This window comes from Crocodylus siamensis, chromosome 1 (genome assembly GCF_052110815.1).
Source record: "Crocodylus siamensis isolate JL-2025a chromosome 1, ASM5211081v1, whole genome shotgun sequence".
Taxonomy (NCBI): domain Eukaryota; kingdom Metazoa; phylum Chordata; order Crocodylia; family Crocodylidae; genus Crocodylus; species Crocodylus siamensis.
This window is the reverse complement of record NC_143395.1, coordinates 7,313,956-7,337,623: the sequence shown is the minus strand read 5'-3', so window position 1 is coordinate 7,337,623 and position 23,668 is coordinate 7,313,956. Positions and strand designations below refer to the sequence as shown.

Sequence of the window (23,668 nt, the reverse complement as noted above, 5' to 3'; positions counted from 1 at the left end):
ATATAGTAATTTATTCTTTTAGGGATGTTGTGACTCAAACACTCCTTTCTCTTCCTGTTGCTTGATCCAATGTAATTAAATAATAGATTTCATTTCATAACTTTGCAGTAGCAATAAAGAGGAAATTATGTTCAGCAGGGTTGTTTATTTTTTTCTGCCCTTCCACAGCTTGAAAGTGATCCTTTCTCCCGGTGCTAAAGTGATGTGAAACAGCCCTTTCAAATCTATGTCCTTGGGAAATGAATGCTAATTAAAGAATGCACATTAAATAAGACTTGGGGAATCAGTGCCATTTTTCATACACAAAAATCTGTTGTTCAAACTTGACGTTTATGCTACTTTGCATTTCTTTCTACTTTTTTACATTTGGCGTAAACTTCTCTCTCTTACCTCCTTTCTTTTCTTTATCCACCCTAGAAAATTCTGTGCTTATCTTCATATCATCTTCCGGACAATCTTATACTCCTTAAACCGTAGTTCTTTGTTGGGCCATTTAAAAGTTACTTCAGAAAACTAAAAAGAGGTTGCCAATTTCCCTCCCACAATTTTGCATAAAAAATTCTGTTTTCCTACCAGCTCAGATTAAGTTATTTTAATAAATGTTCATAAATTTGTTTTTTTTTAAATTTTTATCTAAATTCAGCTGGACTGGAAACTTTCTGGCTAGCGCTTCTCCTGCCCCACATTAAACTTGTGGGGTTCATGTTATAGCCTTTCAGGTTTTTGGAAGGGATATCACATTGACTTCCTTTTTTGAAATGCTGAGCATTTGTTGAAACTTGAAATAATTGCATATGTTTAATAGATTATTGAAAATTTGTTTCTCATGATTCAAGCTTTAAGTGCTTTTGGGAAAGCTTAGTTATATCCTTCTAAATCATATTTTTAAATTTCGTTATGTATTATGACTGTCTTATGTATAAACCAAGAAACAATTTCATATTGCATTATAGTTAAAGATTGTATGACAGACTGAAATTTCTGGTGGTTATAACTTGAACTGTATATTAGTTAAACTATATTTTATTGATAAAGACAGAACACTGGAACCAAATACTTTGCATATTCTAGCATTATTTGCCTGCTTTTATTGCTCACCTAGTAGAATTTAATTTTTAACATCTTTTACAGTGATCATACGTGAACTCATATTAGCTACTATAGTATAACAGTCTTCAAAGCAGCCTCAGGTCTCTAGAAGTATTAAACAGATGGTGAACTTCAATATTTGTGTAATTGTCAAACACTGTAGAATTTACATTTTTCCACTTAGTACTGCCACAATAAATTTGAATCGGATATTGGAAAGTAACAGATATTTTAGTTACTTTAAAAAGAAAACGTTTTCTTTAAGGTCTGGCTTTTTGTTTTGTGGTGTTAGAAAAAGAGCTCTCTAATGTTCAGTTACACAAATCAGACCTACATTCTTCTGTGTCTTGAAGAATTAATATGGACAATCTCTAAGGGATATAATATAATTGGGAGCACAAAAATACAAAACTGGGGCACTGAAGGTTATTCTCCTGAAAGAGATGACCGTGATAAAATGACGTGGTGCTTCTGGTTTGAATAATTAGGTTGGTCAAGGAGCTAGTCATTGCCAAAGATAACTGGATAGTTTTATGTTAATTTTGAATCTATAATGCTTTTCACAGATTCAGTTTGGGGATAGTCATCAAGTAAGCAGATACTTTTTCCTGTCCCTAGCCTTTCCTCAGGCTTTCTTGGTGTTTTTTTTAAATAATGACCAAAAGGTTGGGTTTTTCATAGTCTTGTAGCCTGCTGACCTGGTTCCTGTTCAGCTTCATTTGGATTTGAATGCCTAAGTGGAAATTAATGGTCTTCCTTTCCGAGAAGCAAAGATGCTATTCCTTTGAATCAAGGGTTCTGTTCCGCCATTTTGAATATGCTATTACATTTTTGGCCAACTTTTGGCTACTTCTGTAGGGCTATAGTGGATGTCTAATGTCTGTTTCTTCCCCTTTGTAACACCCTAAATTACAATGTTAAAGAAAATGTTGCAGTAATATTATGTTGTAGCAAACCTTAATAGTATTTCTGTGATATTTTACTGTATTTCATAGTTTCCCTAAATCTCATTCTGTTTGATAGCTTACTTTTGGAGTATTAAAGAAATTCTATTATCTATTTAATTTCTTTTTTATAGCGTTAAACATAGTTCAGTCACATATTTTGGGAGCCCCCAGTCTGTTGGACTTAGGGGTGCCTCGGTCTGTGAAGAGAAACAGAAATGTGCTTTTTGAGCTTAATGACCATGCCATAGGTAAACTGAAATTAATATTTATATATTCAGTCCTTACCTTGAAAAATTGAGAGATCGGGTTTCTTCATCAATGAGTAGCACAGAATTACCAGGTAGGAGGTAGAATGGCATGTTTCAATGGGGCTTCAAATAATACTTGAGCATCAGACCTGAATCAAACCTGCCACCGTGGTATATTTTTGTTTTAAATTCAAATGAAGATATAATTTGCTCACCTGCTAGTCAGATGCTCTCTAAACCATTTGTTGCATTTCAAGACTGAAATTCTGCATTTGGTAACTTTTTGGTCTTCCTATTTAAGCTCTCTGAGAGAGTATTTTTCTGTTTTGTTTGGGATATCAGCTCAGCCAGCAGTATTAGCGTTCTCGTCAGCTCTCTTCGGCATCTTGAATAAGAATTAAGTTAAATGTTGCTTTGCTTTCTATTTGGAAACAGCTTTTCTTTTCCTTCCTGTTGATCTTTTATCAACCTCAGGCTGAGCAACAGTGTATTTACACTCTGTCTTTCGAATAGGTAAATGTCTCGATTTCCTGGATTATGACAGAAAGGGAAACCTGCTTGAAGGCAAGTGGCTAATACATATGTAGAAGAGAAGATTTATTAGAATCTCGTATGTAACTGACTGTTAAGTAGTACAAGGTGAATGACATTATCTTTTGTTAGCATTATAGGGACACATGATTTAAATAAATACCATTTTCTTCAACAGTATGAGGAAGAAGCATAGTCATGTCCTTACAAGACGCATGTGATTAAAACAGTGGGATGAACTGTAAGCCAACAAAAAACTCTTTCTTTTGCTGTGCAAAATTAGTAACTGCATCGCTGTAATCCCAAATGGTGCTTGGCTTTGGTTTTCAAATGTGTTGGAAATGAAAGGAGAGGAAACTGTAGAATAACGTAAACCTTACCTCTTGGTTTACATATCGTAGTAAATACTGTGGAAGGAAAACGGGAGTAATTGATTCAAAGTTAGTACATTTGAACAAATACTCTAATAAATATAAGTAAACATACATTTTCTTGAGAGAAATTATTTTTAATTCTTTTAATGCTTTAATTACTTGTTGCTAACAAAGTCAATATTTTCCTTCAATAATATCATTACTGATTTAAATTGCGATTTTCAAAGGAGCCCAAGGGACTAGGCGTCCAACTCCTTTTGAATTTCAATTCAGCTCTGCTGTGTACCTCAGTACGTAGTATCCATGTTGAATAATGGGCACTGTGGATCATGCATTCTTCTCCTCTAGTTACAGTTATCTGCTTTGCTGGGAAGGGTTTTATACTATTTATCTTCGTTAATGCCCTGCAGACGGGCGTGGGCCAGTTCAGACCTCTCAGGGTGTGTGCCAACTCGGGCATACACCACTGAACTATTTAGACTTGCATTTTATTCTTTGTACTTTTCTTTGCAACTCCAACAGCTGGAGGCTAGTGTATTTTTCTGTATTTTCAGTTGCAAGCTGAGTGTGTATTATAATTACAGGACTGCAGGACTTGGCCCCAACCTGTAGTGTCTTTGCTTCACCCTTGCTTCATATATAGGACACGTTTCATTTACCTTCTAGGACAGTCAGCATAAGAGTTTGAATGTTTATGAAGCCTCCTGAAACTTTACAGCCTGTTGCAATCTGGCAAGGTCCCCGGGAGATGAGGAATATTTGGCTTACACAGGTGCGAAGGGTGAACTAGGTTCATTGTTCTCATTTTATAAATGGCAAAAGAGAGAGATAGAGTTACTTCCCTGAAGTCTCAGTAAGTAATTTGGGCATATTCAAAATAGGACTCAGGAGCACCTGATTCGCAGTCTGCACCTTCCTAGAGGGGGATGGTTTTGATACTGCTAGTATCTTTGTATTGTTCTTTTTTTGGTCTAGGTCAGTGGATATCATAAAAAAAAATTTAGCAGGCTCTTCTTTGTACTTGTAGACTGCAAAGATTCTGGACATAAAATATTAGACCTCTAACTTTAATTCTGGTACGGAAAAGGAAAAGAAGGAAAAAGACACATTTGTGGTCTTCGTGGTTAAGTTGAAATTTAAGATGTATTCATGTGATTCCTGGCATTCTCTTCTTCTGTATGATTTAATGTTTGAAAACATGACAACAAGGTTTTATTTTAAAATTGCAGGTTCATATATGCTCTTAAGGTTTTATCAAAAAATATAAAACCTCCTTGTATAGAAGTAGGCTCTTAAACTGAAGGTTTAACTTCCATTAAAATACCAATGTAAATTACTTTCACCCTTTCTGTGCAGCTATATTTCCATGATTTAATTTAAAATAATCAATTAAATATATATATATAATGTTTTTGATGGAAGCTAACATTAGGTTTTATACTATGAAAGGACTTGGGAAAGAGAGATTTTTTTTAAAAAATGTTTATAATTTCCTTAATTGCTTTTTCATGGATGACTAATTTAATGAAAAAATGTTTTCTACCTCTGCAAATGAGTACAGGAGAGTTGTGAACATGACTGCGTTTCCACATAGAGAAAAAGCGAATTTAAAAAATCTCCAAAGCTTACTATCCTATATGAAATAATAGCATTGTAATTCACTGCCTAGTGGGAGAAAAAAGTTGGCCCTTTGACTACAATAGACAGAAATCAGACCAGAGGCCTGATTCTACCTACTAAGCCCTCAACATGTCGAACTGGTGCAGAGGTGGAAATGATCTGCATCAGGGAAAGGCTGGCACTGTACTTCCTGACTTGAAGCAAGAGTAAAGCAAGCAGCAAAGAGTAAATGCGCTGAGATTTTCTGCCACAATTTTGTCCTTTCCGTTGGGGCGAGATAGCCTAGAACATGTGGTGAGGTGGTGAAATTCATCCTCGCCCCACAGACAGCACTCAGCCTTTGTTCAACGATGTCTGCTGGGCTGAAATACCCTCCAGACCATCCGCTGGCTGCAGAGATTCGGTACAGCCTTCTGCAAACACTATCCCACCGTATCAGTTGAAGCAGCTGCTCCCACTTAATCCATACATTTAAAAATGGCTATCTGGGCTTTTCTGCTCTATCGCTTATGTTTAGAAGGATCTTTTGCAAGACAAGAAGGGCAACGCTTCCAGACATGCTGAGAGGCAAAGACTGTTTGGTAACAGTTTTTACTGGATCAACTGTATTGTTGGGAGAGAAGTTAGACAGGTTTCGGGCACAAAGTACCCTTCCTCGGATCTGGGATGGAAGCATTCACAGCTCGAGCAGGGAGAAGTTGATGAGGCAAAAGTGAAATGACATGATAGTCTCTTTAGGGAACAAATGCCTGCACACCTGAAAACAGAGTCCAAGGCTTAAGTAGGCAACGGCAGCACTAAATTAACTTCCTCTTATTCAGACTAGCCCTAAGAAGTGTCCCTGCTTCTGTGCTGGGGTGGGCAAAATGCAGCCCGCCAGGCCATTCAGTCTGGCCCACGGGGCCCCTAAAAAATTTAGAAAATTAATATTTATCAGCCCCTGGCTGCCTGTCATGCGGCCCTCGATGGCTTGCCAAAACTCAGCAAGCGGCCCTCCATCCAAACTAATTGCCCATCCCTGTTGTACACTGTGTTGAAAATCACCTTGCGCTGATGGCTATTGAACGTCTATGAACTACTGACATGCCCACAGTAGAATACACGTAGTTTTCAAAGCTGTTACCTGGGCATCTGTTGCTCTATTAAATACGGCTGAAGAAAAATATATGTTGTTGACTTGACACCAGATATCCGGTGATGGAAAAATTGATTGAAATCTTTTCACCTGCCAAGTGAAGGCTGTTTTTTTTTCTTCTCAAATAGGTTTCAGGGAATTAGTTAAAGACCTGTATAACATTCTGAAATGGTTAACTATTAGGATGACCACACAATTTTTTTCTCAGTATATTCCATCTTTATATAGCGTAAATGGTGACTTTCAAAGACATACTCTTCCCTAGGCCATTAGAATGAGAATTTCAAGTGCAAGCTCTAGTTGCTTAAAAAAGAGTGGTATATGCAAAAGGTTAAGATTACTATCTTTAACACTTACATGCCTTCAAAATGTTTGGGGCACTTTGTATAGAATACATTAAAATTAATTCAGAGCACTGTTCCTGAATTCATAATAAGCTATTGTTTCACTCTTTTGGCACAGCAGAAGATGAAATTAGGGAATTTCTGATGCATGTTTAAAAGTTGTAACCAGGTGAACTATGATCTAATTTTCATCTATAATGAAAACTAAAACACAGTTTCCTAAAGCATTATTTTTGGCTTTCGCCACTTTAAAGGTATGCAAACATAACCACTTACACTTCCTTAATATAGTTTAACAACGATAATGATTATATCACAAATGCAGTGTGTTTGTTTTTTGGCATTTCTTCCACTTTGTTAAAATATTTTTTAGCAATATTCAGAGATAATTCAGTTTGGAAATAATAGAAGAAAAAATAATTATGAAAAAACAGACAATGCCAACTGAAGTAGTTCTATTACTGTCATGCAAGAATGAATACTCCTTTCAACAAGTCTATAATTTGCAGAAGTTGAAAAAAAATAGCCGTAAGGTGACTGTTAACATACTTTAGTTCATCCTGCCAAGAAAGTTAACTTCATAAAGTCATTAAACCAGTGATTAGGTTTTAAAATATTATTCCCCAGTCGTTTCTTCTTAGATTTTTAAAATATAGAGGCTGTATATACTACTTTCTTTGTAATGTAGAAAATTGTAAAATATACTTATTTTTCATAAACTCTTAATTATTAACAGAGCTATTTGTGCTGCTGTAGTTAAAGTTATTTCAGTACTTCTGTTATTAAACCTTCACTTTAAGGGGTTTACAATTTTACTGTAACGAAAATATATTCCAACTCTGAGGTCTCAGTCATTTTTTCTGCTTTCAACAAAATTTGGCTTGGGTTGTTTGTTTGTTTTTGCTAAGAAGCAGCATACTTTTGGGTACTTTCTGTGTATTAAGATAACCCCAAGTAAAATGTTGTTTCAGTGTGTGCTGTGTATTTTCAACCATTTAAAGTTTTATTTTTTGTTCGTTTGCTTTCTAAACGACAACAGTGTAACTTGACATTTAAACGCAAGCACTTTCTGTTCCCAGCACCGGGTTCTCCAATTGGGCTCGGTACCAAATAACGTCCTTGTGGGGACGGTGGGGAAACAATCCACTATCTCCATCAGCCTGCAGAGCCGGGCTGATGCCACTTCATGACTACTGCTGCAGGACTCGGAACACTTATTTCCCAGCAGCACCTGTAGTCGGTGGCAGTAGATCTAGTAGCCATGCCATCCTGGGAAGCCACTTCTTTTGAAGCTGATTCGCCTCCCAATCGAACCAACTGACCTTGGGTGTGCATAGCTGAAAATGAACTTCCGACAGAACAGCTCAGGGGCATTGTGCATCTTCTCTGCAACAACCTGAAACCCACCTTCCTCGCGCAGCATGACCACAGTCGACTCTGTCTTCAGCAACATCCGCAGTCTGTGCGTAGAGATGGCATGAGGGTACACTGTGTTAATAGGAAATGCATAAAGGATCCTACATGCCAATTCATTATCTTGCTAATTGCAGCTTTGCGCTTAGATGTTGCAGTTCGTATGAGTCACTTATAAGCGTGCTAGACTATAAATACATAATTTGATCCCATCCTGGACTGTGGGGTACATATTTTTTAAACAGTTTGTTTAAATACGTGTTTACCTGGGTGTATTCCAGTTTTGCAGGTAGCCATTCAGAACTAGTTCTGGTTTTCTTGGGTAAATAATTTATATTTTGTAGCCCTATGTGAAATAATTACTTTCCTGTTTTGCCTTTTTTTTTTTTCAGGCTAAAGATATTAAATGTCAGAGGCACATTGTTGTTTATATTAAATTAAGCAGGTATAACAAAAAGCAAAAATTTCACGGACAAAGTTCCTGTTACGCTGATATAAACTATGCGTGTTACAAGTGACATTTATCTTGCTGTCACCAGTATAGCTCTATTAAAGCATTAAAGTATTACTCTAATAAAGTGTAACTTGGTAGCTTTTTCCCTGTAAATCATTGATTAGTTGGATCGGCTGTAGAATCACTTGCACATGAGCCTTTATGTTCAGTTATATTTTGCCACCTGTTCACGTCTTCGTTATGATTTGAAAGAAGGTATGCCAACTTCACCCCAAAATAGTCAGCTTTTTATGATTTGAAGATGAATATTTTAAGGATAATGCAAATACCTTAGAGTTGTGATACTTTTTGTACTGTGAACTGTTCTGTCGGAAAACATATTTTCCGTTTGCGTATTTCTATAGTTGTTTTATATGGTATTTGAAAAAGCTGTATTATATTATCACCATGCTGAGGTCACTTTTCGAAACATGTAAATTTACTGGTCCAAAGTCATTCTTGGAGTAATTCCATTGACTTCAGTAAAGTTATACCAGGGACGAATCTGGCCCATACTTGGTAAATTATTCTTATCCAGCCCCATATTTATATTTTATGTTGGAAATATAAGTACCTTGTGTGTCCTCAAACTAATCAGAATAAGAAGCAGTTTTGCCTTTGCCAAAAAAATGGAACTATCATTTTTCACATTCTTACATTTTCCAGTTCGGTTTCAAGTCAGATTATGTTACTGTAACTTCTGAATTCCTGAAAACTCCCGTCTCTAGCTGCAAAGGCCAGCCGAGCATTTCAAGGGAGAAAATGTGAAGCTTTTCATGCAGTATGTTTTGTGTTGTGCATTCCAGATACAGTTAACGTTTTGTGCGTAAGTGATTAGTGTGGAAAAAAATTAATGCAGTCGAGTATTATGATTTATGGACTGAATCCTTTGCCCACTGAACACTTGCCAAAATGAAAATCTTTTTTTTTTTTTTTTCCTTTGGATATTAGAAACAGCTACTGTTTTTGTTGATCTTTTTAACTTCTGAATAGGCCCATTTCAAGTCATAGCAGCATGGGAGCTCAGATTAATAATATACTTATTCAGCCAGTGATACTGAGTAAAACTCTGGCTAGTGTGGGTATGAGGGATAGAGTTTCTTAAAATCATTTTCAGGTGCATTAATGCATTTTTGAAAGTGGTGCATGAAGATATTTTTGCATGGAAATAAATCAGATGTTTACTGATTGTATCAGGTGCCGGGTAGGCACATAAGTCATAATGTGATTGTATTCTTTTATCATAGACTCATACACTGGACAAAAGTCCTCCTTACTAGTTGATGGAGACAAGGGCAAAAGCAAACAAGCTCTGAAATTCTCCTTTCTGGGCAGTGTTTCTCAGCATCAGAGGAGTGTACTCGCCAGTCCTATGAGCTCTCTGTTTTATCACTCCTAATATTCAAAGTTGTCACGAGTGTTATCCAAAGGTCATCAGAGTTAATGGAAAGAATCTCACTGATTTTGATGAACTGTGGATTAGCTTTCACAAGCCTGCGATTTTGTTCATGAATTTGCTGCGTGCTGGGTAGCAACTTAAATTGTATCGTCTGTGAGTGTGAATTAGCCCCATTTCCTTCACCCTGCACTGGGTAGAAGAGGGTTGTCAAAAGCTGTATAAAAGACCGCAGCGCTGCTTGTCCCAGAATGCCTTTTGGCCTTCCCAAGGGCTCTTTGCTCCCTAGACTGAGGACTGAATGGATTTGTAGACCTTTAGACCAAAATGAAGTGAGCTTCAAGCCACAAAAGCTTGTGCTCTCTCTGTACTACTTCTTTAGTTAGCCTATAAAAGTGCATATCTCCCCAGCCTTTTGCCTGACTTCAGATCCACACAGCTAACTACCTCTCTGAATACAGATAAGGACAGTTCTTTCCCTTCACTCTCTCTTGGCAGCCATGGTCGCAACCTTGTGGCATTGCTCAAATCAGTCCTTGTGTCTCGAGCTAATAGTGAAGTCCTACCTGTAAGAGTGCTTTTAGTGACTTCAGTGGCATTCGTATTTTGCTTTAATTCTTCTATCGCTCTCCGATGGTAAGAGAGCATTGCTAGCTTAGTCTTCACATAAATGTAATTGGTGTTGATGCTGGTCCAAGGGAGGCAGGGGATTTCCCCTGAAAAATTCTTTATAGAAATTTATAAAATTAATAAATGTTACAGCTTTAGAAATTCTGAGCAGAATCTGTTAACTTGCCACCTTTAGAGAGTGAGGTGACATGCTTTTACTCCTTATGCCCATTCTTTGCCCTGAGACTGTTGGAGCTGCACAAAAGGAGTCTGGGTAGAGAAATGGGTTTGTTTTGCTCTGAAATGCGGAAGTATGATTGCTGCGATATTATATAGTTTGGCCAGGTACAGACATTACACTTTTACCCAGCTAAGTGACTGGAAGCCAGTTTATACCTGTAAGAGAACAGAAATTTGGCACACGTAGACTTGTTGAAAAACGGTGAACCCTGGACTAAGATTTACCCCGTCCCCTCTCCCCCATGCTCCACCAAAGGGCGAATGTGTCTTCTGTTCACTACCAATCTAAACTATGCCGCTTACAGAAAACCGCATAACTTAGATCCGATTCTGCTTCAGGCTTTTTGAATGTTTTTCCCTAACCTTTATGGCTGGGATTTCGGTTACTAGGTGTTGGGTGCCCAAGTCCTTTAGGCAGCTTTGAGTGCCCTAGCCTGTATTTGTAAGATATATATTTTGCAACATGTTGCTACACAGTGTATTCATTTGTACTTATTTCAAAACCTAGCAACACAATGCAGAATATAGAAGTTGTCCGTTTTTATATTTCTTTTTTTTTTTAATTAGTTGCAGCAAGCAGCTGAAGTTTCTCAGTTGAGGGGAGCACGAGTCATCTCTGCTGAAGATCTTCTGTTTTTGATGCGCAAAGATAAGGTACGAGAATCAGGCACTTGGCACTGTAAATAATGTGTTGCTCATGCATACAATGTAAGTGTAATCAAATACACAGGGATCCAACGTTTATGATTAATAGCTTGGACGTGATGGTCTCTGCCTACTAAAATAACTGTTGTCCGTCTCTGTCACTATCTGGCTTTCTAGCATCCTTCCACTTAGCGGTGCTGTGGATTCTGGTGCAGCATTCAGCATAACTCTGTCCTTCAGTCTCTTCAGACTTGAGCTGTCACTAAATCTGTTCTTGTTCTTCTTGATATTTCCCAAACCTCTCTCTCTGGTATCAGCTCTCTCCTGTATCAGCTTCTAATACCCTTGTTCATGTCCTGGTCTTCCCTTGCCTCGAGTACTGCTGCCCCAATTGTATCAGTTAATTGTGAATTTTTCAGTTAAAATCAGCTTCTGTATTCATAGATCTGTTTTTGTTTTGTTTTTTTTTCCTTCTTTCTTGAGTCTCTCATCAGACCCCTGGTCTCAGTCTGCAGAAAATGTTACTGTTAGATGCTCACTTGCAGTAACCTCCACTACCTACTTTACTTTAATGCTGACTAGATCTCACATTGCCATTTCCTACTCTACCATTCATCTTTCATGCTCTTCCTTTTCTGAGAATGAGGCTACACAAAAAATGTTTTTTCTGTGTTCAAAATGTTGTCCACCTTTTTATTCTTCGACCTGCATGCTTTGGAACCAAAATTGAAATTTTGCAGTGACATGGCGTTTGTGTCAAGAAAATCTCCATAAAAACCCAACCAAATTGCACCACGTTACAAGCCTTTGAGAAACGGTTAAGCGCTATGCTGAAGAAATGGTTAACTCCTTGGTATAGGCTCCTCTGCAGTGGGAATGCAGAAGTGTGGATCTGAGCAGAACGTGCCTTGCCTTTGTAGCTCTGGTCTGCTCTGGGCCACGTCTGCATCAGAACCAAGAGCAGGGGCCTGACTCTCTTGCTCTGTCAATGAGCCCCGTTGCTTTTTCAGTGTGTTGGAGGAAGCTGAGTCAGCTTCAGAAAAGACAAGAGCCAGATCTGAAAATGGTTGGGCAATAAGATGGAAACGAGGACCTTGGATAAAGATAAGACTGATCCTACAGAGACAGTGTTGAAAGCATCACACTTGGGGGAAGTGGACAGAAGAGGCTGCGCCTGCTAGAGTTCACGCCTCTCCAGAACGTGAGCTGCAACCCAAGGGTCTTGAGCCCCAGCGTTTTTCTACTGTTAATAAAAAAAATTGTCAAGCTCTGCAATGTCCCATCCCCACTAGTGTAGGTCTATGTAGAGGATAACAACCCTGCTATAAGTTACTCTCTGAAGTCAAATGGCTGAGGTCTGTGGTATGAATCTGTAGATTCCAGCCCCGCTTCATGCCGCATGATGGAATTTCTCATTTTAAAAAATTGCTGTTTGAAACTAGAAAACTATGCATGCACGCACGATATTAAAGAATATTATTAAGATTGCAAAATTGGGCACTCAAAAGTTGGATTGCTAAGATGAAGGGTGCCTTCTTGACATTGCAATACGTTAGTCTTTACATTCTCTTACCTCAGACAGTTTTCTCATTCAGTCACAGAATAGGATTTCTCCGGCACGAGTTGGGGTTGTGTAGCAATGGAGGCTGTTGTCTACAAGACGTTTGCTGCAAGGATAAAGCCTTGGAGATATAACTTTCCTTTGTCCCATTAAATTTAATTCATTCACATCTAGCACTTGTAGTTTCACCACATGCCTTCAATTCCCAAGGAAGGCAGGAAAACATAGAAAGAGAGAGGATGGTTCCTGGTGAGGACAGAATTAATAAATATTTTTTTATTTTAGTGTCTGTTTCACTTTCTCACTTGTAAAATGAAGATAACAGTTCCTCTGCATGTTTTAGGGGTTTTGGGAACAGAAATGGACTGTGAAGATTGCAGGTAAAGTAATAATGAGCACCATAGAGGAAATCGAGAGCTCTGCCTTTGATTGCTCTATGAATTAAGTGCTCATTAAGTGAGTGCCATTCATTTCAAGCAGTAAACAAGGCAGGGATTAATCAATTAAACTAAATGAGGGTGGCACAAATAACCATAAGTCAAGTATTTTGTAACTTTTGAATCCTTGATTTTGAAAAATGAATGTTCTTTTAATGCAGGGTTTTTAAAAGGAAATATACTATTCATATCATTTTCTTCTTCCTTCATTCCTACGAGGTGGTGAATTCCTACTCCATCTCATGTCCTCTCAGTGGAGCATACACTGCTGAGTCCCTGTGCTGGGCCTGAGGTGGAGAGGGATGTGGTGCATCAAGAAAGCCTAGCAGAGTTCCCTCCCGCTGACTATGGACTATAGTTTTGGGGATGTTGCTGCTCTTCCATCGAGTGTCCAGAACATTTGTGCTCCTTTATGCTCTTGACAGGCTGCCAGTTTTTCCCTGCAGATGCAAGCAAGAGGCAGATAATGGAGATTTAAAGCAACAAGTCTCAGAACAATCTGAATGGAATTTAATGGGACAAAGTAAAGCTCGGTCTCCAAGGCTTTGCCCTTGCCCAATTGCATAGGCCAACTGCATACAGTGGATAGGGCAAAAAAAAAAAGGCCACAGGAAAAATGTTTAATGAAACTAAGCGACCAAAACATAAGGATGCAGAGAGAACTCTTTCTATGCTAATAAGGCCCCTGAAGCTGTAGGCATACGTTTAAAAGTAACTAATGATTTTGAGTGCCTGCCTTTAAATGCCTTAGAGGTGTACCTACCCAAAGTCACTAGTCACTTTTGGAAATTTAGAAAGTTTTAGTTGGGGCTATTTTTTCTCTCTTTGCACTGTGAGAAATGGCAATTTCATTATAAAAAGCAGAAGCCCCTGTGAAATTCCTCTTGACCTCAGTTGGACTTCTTCATGCAGGGAGCTGCTGCAAAATCGGAGAAATGTTTTGTATTTACTGGGTGCATCTACATGTGAAATTAGGGTGCAGCAATAAACTCTGGCTGTTTCCTCCAGAGGAAGGGACTCCCGGGCACAGCATCTAAATGTACACCCAGGACCACGGCACTGAGCTGGGATGGAGCAACCTTGGGCAGGCGGGAGGACCGGGGGGGTCAGCCCTGGGTTCTAAGTGGTGGCACAAGGGTGGCGTCGGATAGCGGATGGTCTGGCTGCGGCACGAGGGTGCTAAAGCGTGGGGGTTAGGTGGCATGCAGCCCCTCTATTTTAGCTTCCTTGTGGCCTAGCCAGCTCCTGTCACCATCTACACATGCGTTTCAGCGCGCACAGTTACTCTGCCATAGGATAGTACTGTCCCTGTTAACTTACTGTGCCCTTATATCAGTGCATGTATAGACAGTAATGCTTTGCTGCATAACTAGTCAACCCCACAGTAAAACGCACGTGTAGATACACCCACTGAGTACTATACTATGCCGTGCTGTGCTATATATAGATATAGAGGCCAGTAAATAAATTATATAATGTGTGGGTGTTCACATCCTAACCCTGTCAGTAAATATTTTGTATGTGTTTTGTTTAATGTTAACGTGCTCTTTTTTCCCCCTCTTCCTCACTCCTTAGAAAAAACTGAGAAGGCTGCTTAAATATATGTTTTTCCGAGACTACAAATCTAAAATTGTCAAAGGCATTGAAGATGATGATCTTGTTGAAGGTATAAAACTTTGAGATGAGTTTGCCTTTTGCCAGTGTTTTTGTCTATCCTGATATTATATACCTCATCTAGGTAATTTTAGATACCCAAAATATTGACATTGCGAATTCCATTTAATTTGGTGCTTTTCCATTCAGATTACTTTATAAAAGTGCAAGCCTTCTATACACCTTTTAAATGATAAGAGGGACTGTTTAATGTCAGAGCTATGCTGAAATGAGAGACAGATGCTGATTAAAGGCTGATTGATTTCAGTATGTGTAATCTACATGTGATAGCTACCATTCACAAAACAGGGGTGCATGGCTTCAAACTCCATTTAAACGGGCATTAAAAAAAATTATTAGCAGAGGTTTTTTACCTTTTTTTACAAAGGAACTATAAGCTAAGGTCACGTAGTACTGAGGTATTGCAAGGATTTCCTTCCTGTGTTTGAAGTTTGAAGCAACCAATTCATAGTTTATAAAACTGAAAAGATTTTTGCTTCTCCACTTTATAAGCAAGTCATAGAATTTATAACAAATGGACCTAAAACCAAAAATCTATTTAATTTATACATTTTTCTTAGATTGAGTTCAACTGAATTAAATGGATCCAGTGAAGCTTGCTGATTTACACTAGCCACTACCTTTTATTTGTAAACAGTAGTGTGAATTGACTTTAGGATATGGGTATTTATGAAATATTTTTCCTCCGTGTGTTGACACAGGACACATGAAGATGCTAGCATAACACTGGTATAGCTTGTCATAACAATAAACTGTCATTGTTTTGAATTAAAAAGCAAACATCTATCTTTATAGAAAATGAATTGTATTTTACTTTATATACTTGTTAAAAATAATTTCCACTTCTGCTTGAGTTTATCCCTGATATCTGCTCTTCAGACTGTTTGTGAATATTGCCAGTGGCCAACAACTATTGCTTTTTCTTTTGTGACCAGTACATGGGTGCATTTTTGTAAGCCCTTTTGAGATTTTCCTTTCTACCTTTCTCTGGCATATGATATTTTCAAAGCTCTGAGGCATAGCATTAATGTTTCACTCTTGACGAAGTACAGTAATACAATCCTACTCCCAGAGTGCTTTGTTTTTCTTTTTTAAAGCTCAGCTTCATGCCATAATTAAAAAAAAAAAAAAAAAAAAAAGGATTGAAATAATCTGGAAATCACGTTTGTGCTTATGAGGATGCCACCTAAGAAGGAAGCATTCATCTGAAAAGTTAGGCTTAAATTGTCAAACGGGCCATTGAACCTGTGAATTGTAAGCAAACTGCATTTTGCAGCACTGAGTTTTGAACATTAAGTTTTGTCCCTTGAGCTAGGATTATCTTCTTAGTTACTAGGCCATGTCGCCAGCTATCTTGGTGGTTGGCAGTGGAATAAAAAATTTGTCTGTGGATCCACTCATGCTCCGGACCAGCGACTTAAGGATTTGCTTGATAATCAGCTTTAGCACATGTATGCATTTGAGAAGGATTTTTTCCTATATATATTAAGTTCTCTGAGCTTGTATGGCAGCATGGAAAAACAGTCGCTTCCCCAGGAGGATCCAGTGGGAATCACTTAGGAGAAGAAATGATTTAAGAGTATTTCTACAGGGAGCAGGGAGCCCGGTGGCATAGTTGGGTTGATTGGCATTTTGAATCAAGTGATGCACTGGGGGAGTCCAGGTTGATAGTGTACACTCTGTATAGTGTCTGACAGGTAGGATGTTTGTTATTAAAGTCAAAATTTGTGAGATGATTGCTATTTCCCTAAATGTAGATCATGTCCACGCTGCTGTCATGGAAATACTTCTCAACAGTTAATTAGCCTGTACTTGGCTATGAGCGGCAAGCCTGCTACCACTACCACAATTGCTAGTTTAAAGCTAGCTTGGGTAGCACTATCTACACTCCATTTGTGTTACCTTGCTGCCTGCAGTGTAGGCATACCCTCAACCTGCGTTTGGGTCAGGTGTGGCTAAGGATGGTATGATAAGCTATCTCACTTCCTAGACGCAATTTTTTTCCACTTAGATGCCTGCTTGTGTGTGGAGTTGCAGAGTGGGATCTTATTTGAAGTTGATCAAATTGACAGAAATAAAAGAAAGTAATTTTCTTCCCTTTTTACACCATTCTTTTTCAGACCAGACCTCGCTTTCTTGATTTTTTTTTTTTCTTTTCCAAAAATGCCAGCAAGAAAAAGGGTTAACAGTTCGTGACTAACAGAAAATTTAAGTTATCTGTTACTTAGTGGGAGGTATTTTTACAATTTACTAAAAAGTACTTCACATATCATCTGACATACATTCATGAAATTATATAAAGGATCTCGGATACACCAAAATAAGAAGCCTTGTGTTTTTTGTCCACTTTCCTTTAGACAAACTCAACAGTAGCAGTGTCAACAAAAGGCAGAAACTTGCTCAAGACTTTCTCAACTCCATTGATCAGACTGGAGAGCTCTTAGCTATGTTTGAAGATGATGAAATCGATGATGTTAAGCTGGAGAGGATGGAGGTAATTCTTGTTCCTTCCCCCACTTGCAAGTAACCCTAATATGGAAAGGAAAAGTGTAATGGCTTCATACGTCATGCTGTTCTGATTGGGTTTTTTTCACCGCACATAAAATTAATTGATTCCTTTTTGCACAGATGGTCTAAAGGAATCTTATTTCCATATCCAGAAGAAAATATTTGCTGAGAGGCAGGGGAATGAATGAAGCGTAGTTATGGAGCTTTCCATCCCTCTCATGTCCCTGTTTCTCTTCTATAGACAGTGAGTTCTATTTTAAAATATTATGGTTAGGAAAGTATTAGTTGGGAGGAAGTCTTACTTATTACTCCTCTTACATGGGAAAAATATTCTCAAAGAATTAATAATGAGCATTTCTTTTCCATGAGGCATAGCTTACCAATAAAAGGGAAAGTGCTCTGTTTGCACACCACACAATCTTCATTTTACCCTTTTCTCTTGTCTTCAAAGTCCGCTTCCTATCGTTTCTATGCGTTTAAAGTCTGTCTTCATTACTATGTGAGCAATCTGCTTCTAATCTTACTGACTTGGTATTAATGATAGGATCTTTAAGTTGTCCTCTTTGCTTTTTAAAATGATTTTACATATTTTTCACTGCTGTATTCAGTCCTGTTCAGGCATGTTTGCCAAAAGTACCTTTTTGTTGGTTTTCTATTGGTTGATTTCAAAGGCAATCTGGAGAAGAAATAATGTAGCTTTTGTGCTAACCTCAAGTATTGGGTCCAAGTCTTTACTGCACCTAAACCCTAACTTTTGACCTGGGGAACATAGGAAAATAGGGCAAGGGCAGAGTGGCCATTAACCACAGCTTGAGAACCCATGCACTAGAGAAATAGGTCTCCCGTCTCCTGCTACTCAAACTATAATTTAAGATCATGAAGGGGAATGTACTTTCTTTTATTGGGTCTTTTTGTTACGGGGCCATGTACATTTTTGGCTCTGTGCGAGCAGTAAGTGGTAATACTTATTAACAAGAAAACATCTAATGCTCTACCTTAACTCCCTGCTGTTCTCTGCCTCCCATTCATTTATAACATTGCAACCTTTTCTGGTTTTTTTCATCTGGTCAGCTTCAGAGTTTTCCTAAAAATATGATGACCTTTGTTCTTTTGGAGCCAATGCCAAATTTCCTAGATAGGTCTTTTCTGTTGGTTTTCAAAGGATTCGTTCCTGGATCACAGACTTCACTTTATGACCACTTACCTTTCCCCTGCCTCCTACCTCATAGCAACCCAAGAGTTTCATTCAGGAGATGGTAGGGGATGCAGTTAACATTGTAATGGGCCTGAGTCTTTTTTTAACAGTATAATTGCACTGATTTCAATCAATTCTTTTGAGTAAATTAACTTCTGATTTGCACCCACTTATTTACTCTAGATGTATTATGCTAAAGGTGTGTGGTTAATATTGGCATTTCCTTTTTGGTTTGCAACGACAGAAGTAAAACTAGCATGTTTCAGACATTCAGCTTTTCTGGCCTTCCAGTGTTCTGGCCCTCTTTTGTTTTGGGTTCATTGTTGTTGTTTGCTTAATTTTATTTCTGGGGATGGATAGGGGAGAATCAGAGACCGCAGGGAATGTAATCCAGTCCTAAAAAGGAGAGTTGTTAGCATGTGAAGTAGTCTAGTGTATCGTATTTTCTTTGTGCAGTAGATTATGATTAACCCATGCTAAGTTTTGGAGGAAGTCCAATAGACACTTTAAAAATCTTTAACAGCCTTCTTTAAGGAATTAGTGTATTTAAATCATGAACTGTGATCTAAAGGCTGTGTTCCTTTTAGGTATCAATTACCTCAAAAATGTGTGGTTATCTTGGTTTGGACAACTGCAAACGGTTTCAGTTCCATTTTGCCCTGGGCCAAAAACATGCAAACTTGTCCAGAGCAGATGATAAACATATATTTCTGATGTCATTATGGGCTAAACAGGATATGATTGTTTAGTGGTATGGTTTCACTTATGATACAGAAAGCAAATATTGTTTATGCTTTATGTCTTTAAAAACATTTTATAAAATTATAGCTCAAACTACGAGATAGCTTGCTCTTCTGTAGGGTCCATCACATACTTCTATTGCTGAGGATTACAAAAAGCCTTAAATGACTATCAGATATTAATGAAGTAGAACAAATAGTTTTTCAGTTTTGATTGGAAAATATCAGCTTATGCTGTCAAATTACCTGGCAGGGATATTCTGCAATCAAAGTATCTAGCAATTTGAATCAGCTTTCTGTGTCATTGATCTGAAACGAGCAAACTAGCTCTACAAATTATAAAAACGAACAATGCGCGTGTTAAGTAATCTTAAATTCAGGGTGTAAAGGCAGTTGTTAATGAAAACCACCACCTCTGTCTGTTAATTTAAGTCCATAAGTTCATTGTAGTTATGTCATCTCTTATAGTCGCTACGGTTGAGACACTACTGTTGTTGACACTTGTATAATTGTAGTGGCAGTCAGCCATGTTGACAATAAAGTCACGATTTGTGCCTCTCTCACTTATTTGGCTATTATGACCCATGGTTTCCTAAGGTAACAGCATGTTACCTATAATAAAATCTCATCAAACTAACATTAAAAAAAAATATTCCAGCCCATAGACATAGTTGGACTGTAGACTGTAGAAACTGGACCATCAAGAGCATAGATTGTCCTGTTTAACAGGTTACAGTTTGCCTGACAACTATGATAGTGTGTAGTAGTGTCACTTAACTCATGGATTGCACGAAGTACAAGTAACATTTTCAGCGCCGACATCTCCAGGATTGAATTCTGCTGCTGTTGCCTCTAGTGGGCGATGGAGTCAGTGAGTACAGTGAAGCATTGCAAGTGGGTTAGTTTCCTCAGCCTCTTAATAATCTCTCATGTGAGAAAATTGCAGTTAGCAGTCCCAGGGGACGTGGGGTGAGGAGGCATACTGTGTAAGCTCTTTTTTTTGCTTTCTCATAAGCACACTGGTACTTTAAACATCTCAGATGGCTTGTTTTCTAAAAGGCTAACCCCAAACTGGCCTGATGACTTTGCTTTCCTGTCAGTGAAAGTATTTAATACATAGTTGGTGCTGATTGTTTCACCTAATAAATAATAATACATTAATGACTAGGACAGTGCTTCCCAAACACTTCCTCGGCATGGCCCCTCACTCCTGACCCCCACAACCCTAACCGTTGATGTTGCAACCCCATTTGGGGTCGTGATCCACAGTTTGGGAACCACTGGCATAGGAGTTGGCCATATTAAGCTTACCCAATCAAGTGCTCAAAGGTCAAGAAATGCAGGGTTAAGTTGAAGTAGAGCAGTCTCATGCCAGGAAATACCAAAATCGATTTTCATTCACTCGACCTGCTTAGGAGAAGATTTTTTCAAGCACTTCAGCAGCTTACAGTTTTCTGATTTTGTCATGGGCAGCTTAGAGTTAGAGCAGCCAAGGGTCTGCTCTGACCTGTGCCACTGGTCACGGCTCCCAGGACCACCGCCGCTGACAATTCCTGTATTCTGCTGATACCTTTTCAGCAGAGGAATGGCTACTGTTCATTCTCTTTCCTCCTTCCCAGTGGTGTAAAGTGCTTGGGCTGAAGAAGAGAATCTGGTATCCAGCCATCAGAGCAAGTTTATTTTGGTTTGTAGTTTCTATAAAACTTAATTTTATTAATTTTGTTCACTAGACAGGCATCAAATATCCATTGTGTGACCATGCTAAATGCATAGGAAAATAGGCTTGGAAAGGACCCTGTGGGGTCATCTAGTCCAACCCCCTGCTCAAGGAGGATCATCCCCAATTAGACCATCTCAGGCAAGCATCTGTCCAACCCCCTCTTGAAAATTTCCAGCTATGAGAATTGCACAACTTCTCTAGGTATCCTTTTCCAAGGCTTGACCACCCTTATAGTCAGAAAAGTCTTCCTAAGTTCCAACCTAAATTTGCTCTGCTGGAGTTTGAGGCCATTTCTCCAAGTCCTCAGCTCCATATATCAGGCTCTTGGAAAAGTAGCATGGGATCATTTAATTAAACCCTGAATCCTAATGCAAAGTAAGGATCTATTTGCTGTCATCTTACTTGTTAGCGTTTAACCATGCAAGTGCAAGAGTTGATTTTCAGCAGTTCCTAATATTTAGGAGCCCACATTCCAAGGGAAATCAATGAGGTGTGTACTCTGAACTCCCTGATGTACTTCTGAAAATCTCCACTCCAACTTCCCCTAATGTTATTTTTCCCCATCAAAGATGTTTTGGTCAAATTTACTCCTCTGTGCTTTCATAAACATCGGAAAAGTAAGAATTCCTGTTTATTTAAAGTGAAATTAATGGCAAAGATGATCTGTTTTAAATGTAATATTAGTGCAGCAAGTTTCCCCATCCCTTTAAAAATCATTTGTTTTATAATTGTGATATCTCTCCCAGAGGGGAAGAAACCTTCCCATCAGAAATATGAACTGACATGCAAAGGAATGCAAACAGCATCACACTGTGAATGCTGTATTTCAGTTGTTGTTCCCTTAGGATTAAAGGGAACACCATTCATCTGTCACTCTGCCTGCTAGTTTAGGGATATATTTCCAGCACTCAGATGTTACATAGCAATAATTCAGCAGCAATAGCTACCATAATGCTTTCATAGTATATTGTATATTTGAATAAACAGTGGAGGGAAAATAACTTCAATAGAATACAGTGCTTTTGAAGGAAGGCATGAAGCCAACAAAAAGTTAAAGCTGAGTTGCATTTGGAAAGGGGTATGCAAAGTATATGCCTCTGTAGAAGACGTAGTCCTACAAATTATGCACAAGAGATATTTAAAAATGAATTACACCCATGTACCACCTGTTCCCAGATACTCGTGTTGGATCTGATTTTTCTAATAAACTCCAAATGGAAGCAATGAAGTTATTTCCATTAGTTGAAAAGCCTATGGTGAGCTATGTGAAACTCATTGAAAAGGAGTAAGTTGCGTCCACTTTTTTCCACACTGCTGTTAAACTTGAATGCATATGACTGGTTCCTTTTTTTTTTTTTGCAGTGTTGTGTTTGTAGAGTTCTAGACTTTAATACTTTCTTCATTGCTCTGGCCTAGAAAAGTAATCACGAAGCAAGCAACTTAAAGAGTCCAAATAGACTTTTTTTTAATAAAGTTGGGTGTTGGGAATGATGAGAATAATGCCAACATTCATGCTGTTGTTGGACCATAGGTCCTCAGAGAATATTTTTATCCAAGCTGGACAAGTAACAAACCGGAAGTTAATTTATGATGGGATACTGAAATGTTATGCATTGTGCTTTATATTATTGAGTCTGGATATAGTTGTTTCCAAATGCCTCAGTGGCCTGAGGGGCGGTGGGGGGGCGGGGAAACTACAGTCAAAATGGGTCAACACTTTCTAAGAATAAGTAGTAGCAAAAATGTTGTTTTGTCCATGAAAATTTATTGCAACTTTTTTTCAAGACATTCTGGTGCCTGTGTGTTTTGGAACAAAAACTTAAAAATTGATGGGGGAGGAGCTTTTACCACTCTGTAAAAATCTGCCCAGGTTTGCCCTTTGAAAAATGGTAGTCTTTACATATACCGGAGAGTTTTTAGAAACCACTGAAGATTTCTGTACTCAGTAAGCATGCTCCTGCCTCTCAGCTGCTGGTGCCGACCCGATTGCCTGCACCCTCCCCTCACACTTCCTGCTGCTACTGCACCGAGGGTACATCGTTCCCACGGAGTGAGTGGTTGGATAAAGACAGGCATCAGGTTTATTGTGGGTCTGATTGTCCTGGGCTTTGATTGACGTGGAAACTGACACAGGGCCATCACTTACACGTGCAGCTTGAATGGCAGTTCCACTGAGTTAGTGCTGATGAAGGAATCTGATGACGGTGGCCTTGGAGGGAGACCAAACCTGTGTTACCGGAGTTGGAGGAAAGAGACTGGGACCATGATTGCCTTAGGAGTCTGGGAATCGGATGCTAAGACTGAAGCCAGGAAGAAGGGGAGGATGGGACTGAGAATCAGTGAAGGAAATGGGAGGGAAGACAGCTAACTGGCTGGGGTGCAAAACACTAGATTGGATCTGAAAAGTAACGGGGATTGAAAGCTGAGATTCTCAGTGTAGAAACAGTGAGTGGCTGGAGGGACACTAAGACAGGTCAAGGTACCTTGAGAGGGAGATTGAAACCAGGAGCCAGTTTAGAGAAGAAGGAGGAGAACCATTGGGTGTGGGAGCTGGAAAGGTGAACTGGCATTGTCTGGGCAGGGAAACTTGGGGTCGAGGCATTAAGGCAAGAGTGTGAACTGGATCTATGAGTAGAGAAAACCTAGACTTAAGCAAGTCCGGAGGGGGAGACTACTAGCAGCTGGACAGCAAGGCAATAGAAACAGTAGGCAAAAAAATAGTACTGGGACCTGGAGCAGGGAAAAGAAA

At 38.8% G+C, this 23,668-nt stretch overlaps 1 protein-coding gene across 7 annotated transcripts in view; it reads left to right on the top strand.

The window, feature by feature from the left end:
* The window catches only part of SUPT3H (SPT3 homolog, SAGA and STAGA complex component), a 433,101-nt gene that overhangs the window by 294,883 nt on the left and 114,550 nt on the right, over window positions 1-23,668 (top strand). For all 7 annotated transcript variants that reach the window (XR_016439703.1, XR_016439699.1, XM_090030968.1 and 4 more), the window contains 3 exons: window positions 11,007-11,093; window positions 14,658-14,748; window positions 17,114-17,250. Coding sequence is in view for 5 of the 7 variants with exons in the window: in XM_090030968.1 (XP_089887094.1) it covers window positions 11,007-11,093; window positions 14,658-14,748; window positions 17,114-17,250 (315 nt within the window). In the remaining 2 variants the exon portion in view is untranslated. The remainder of the gene's footprint in view (window positions 1-11,006; window positions 11,094-14,657; window positions 14,749-17,113; window positions 17,251-23,668) is intronic.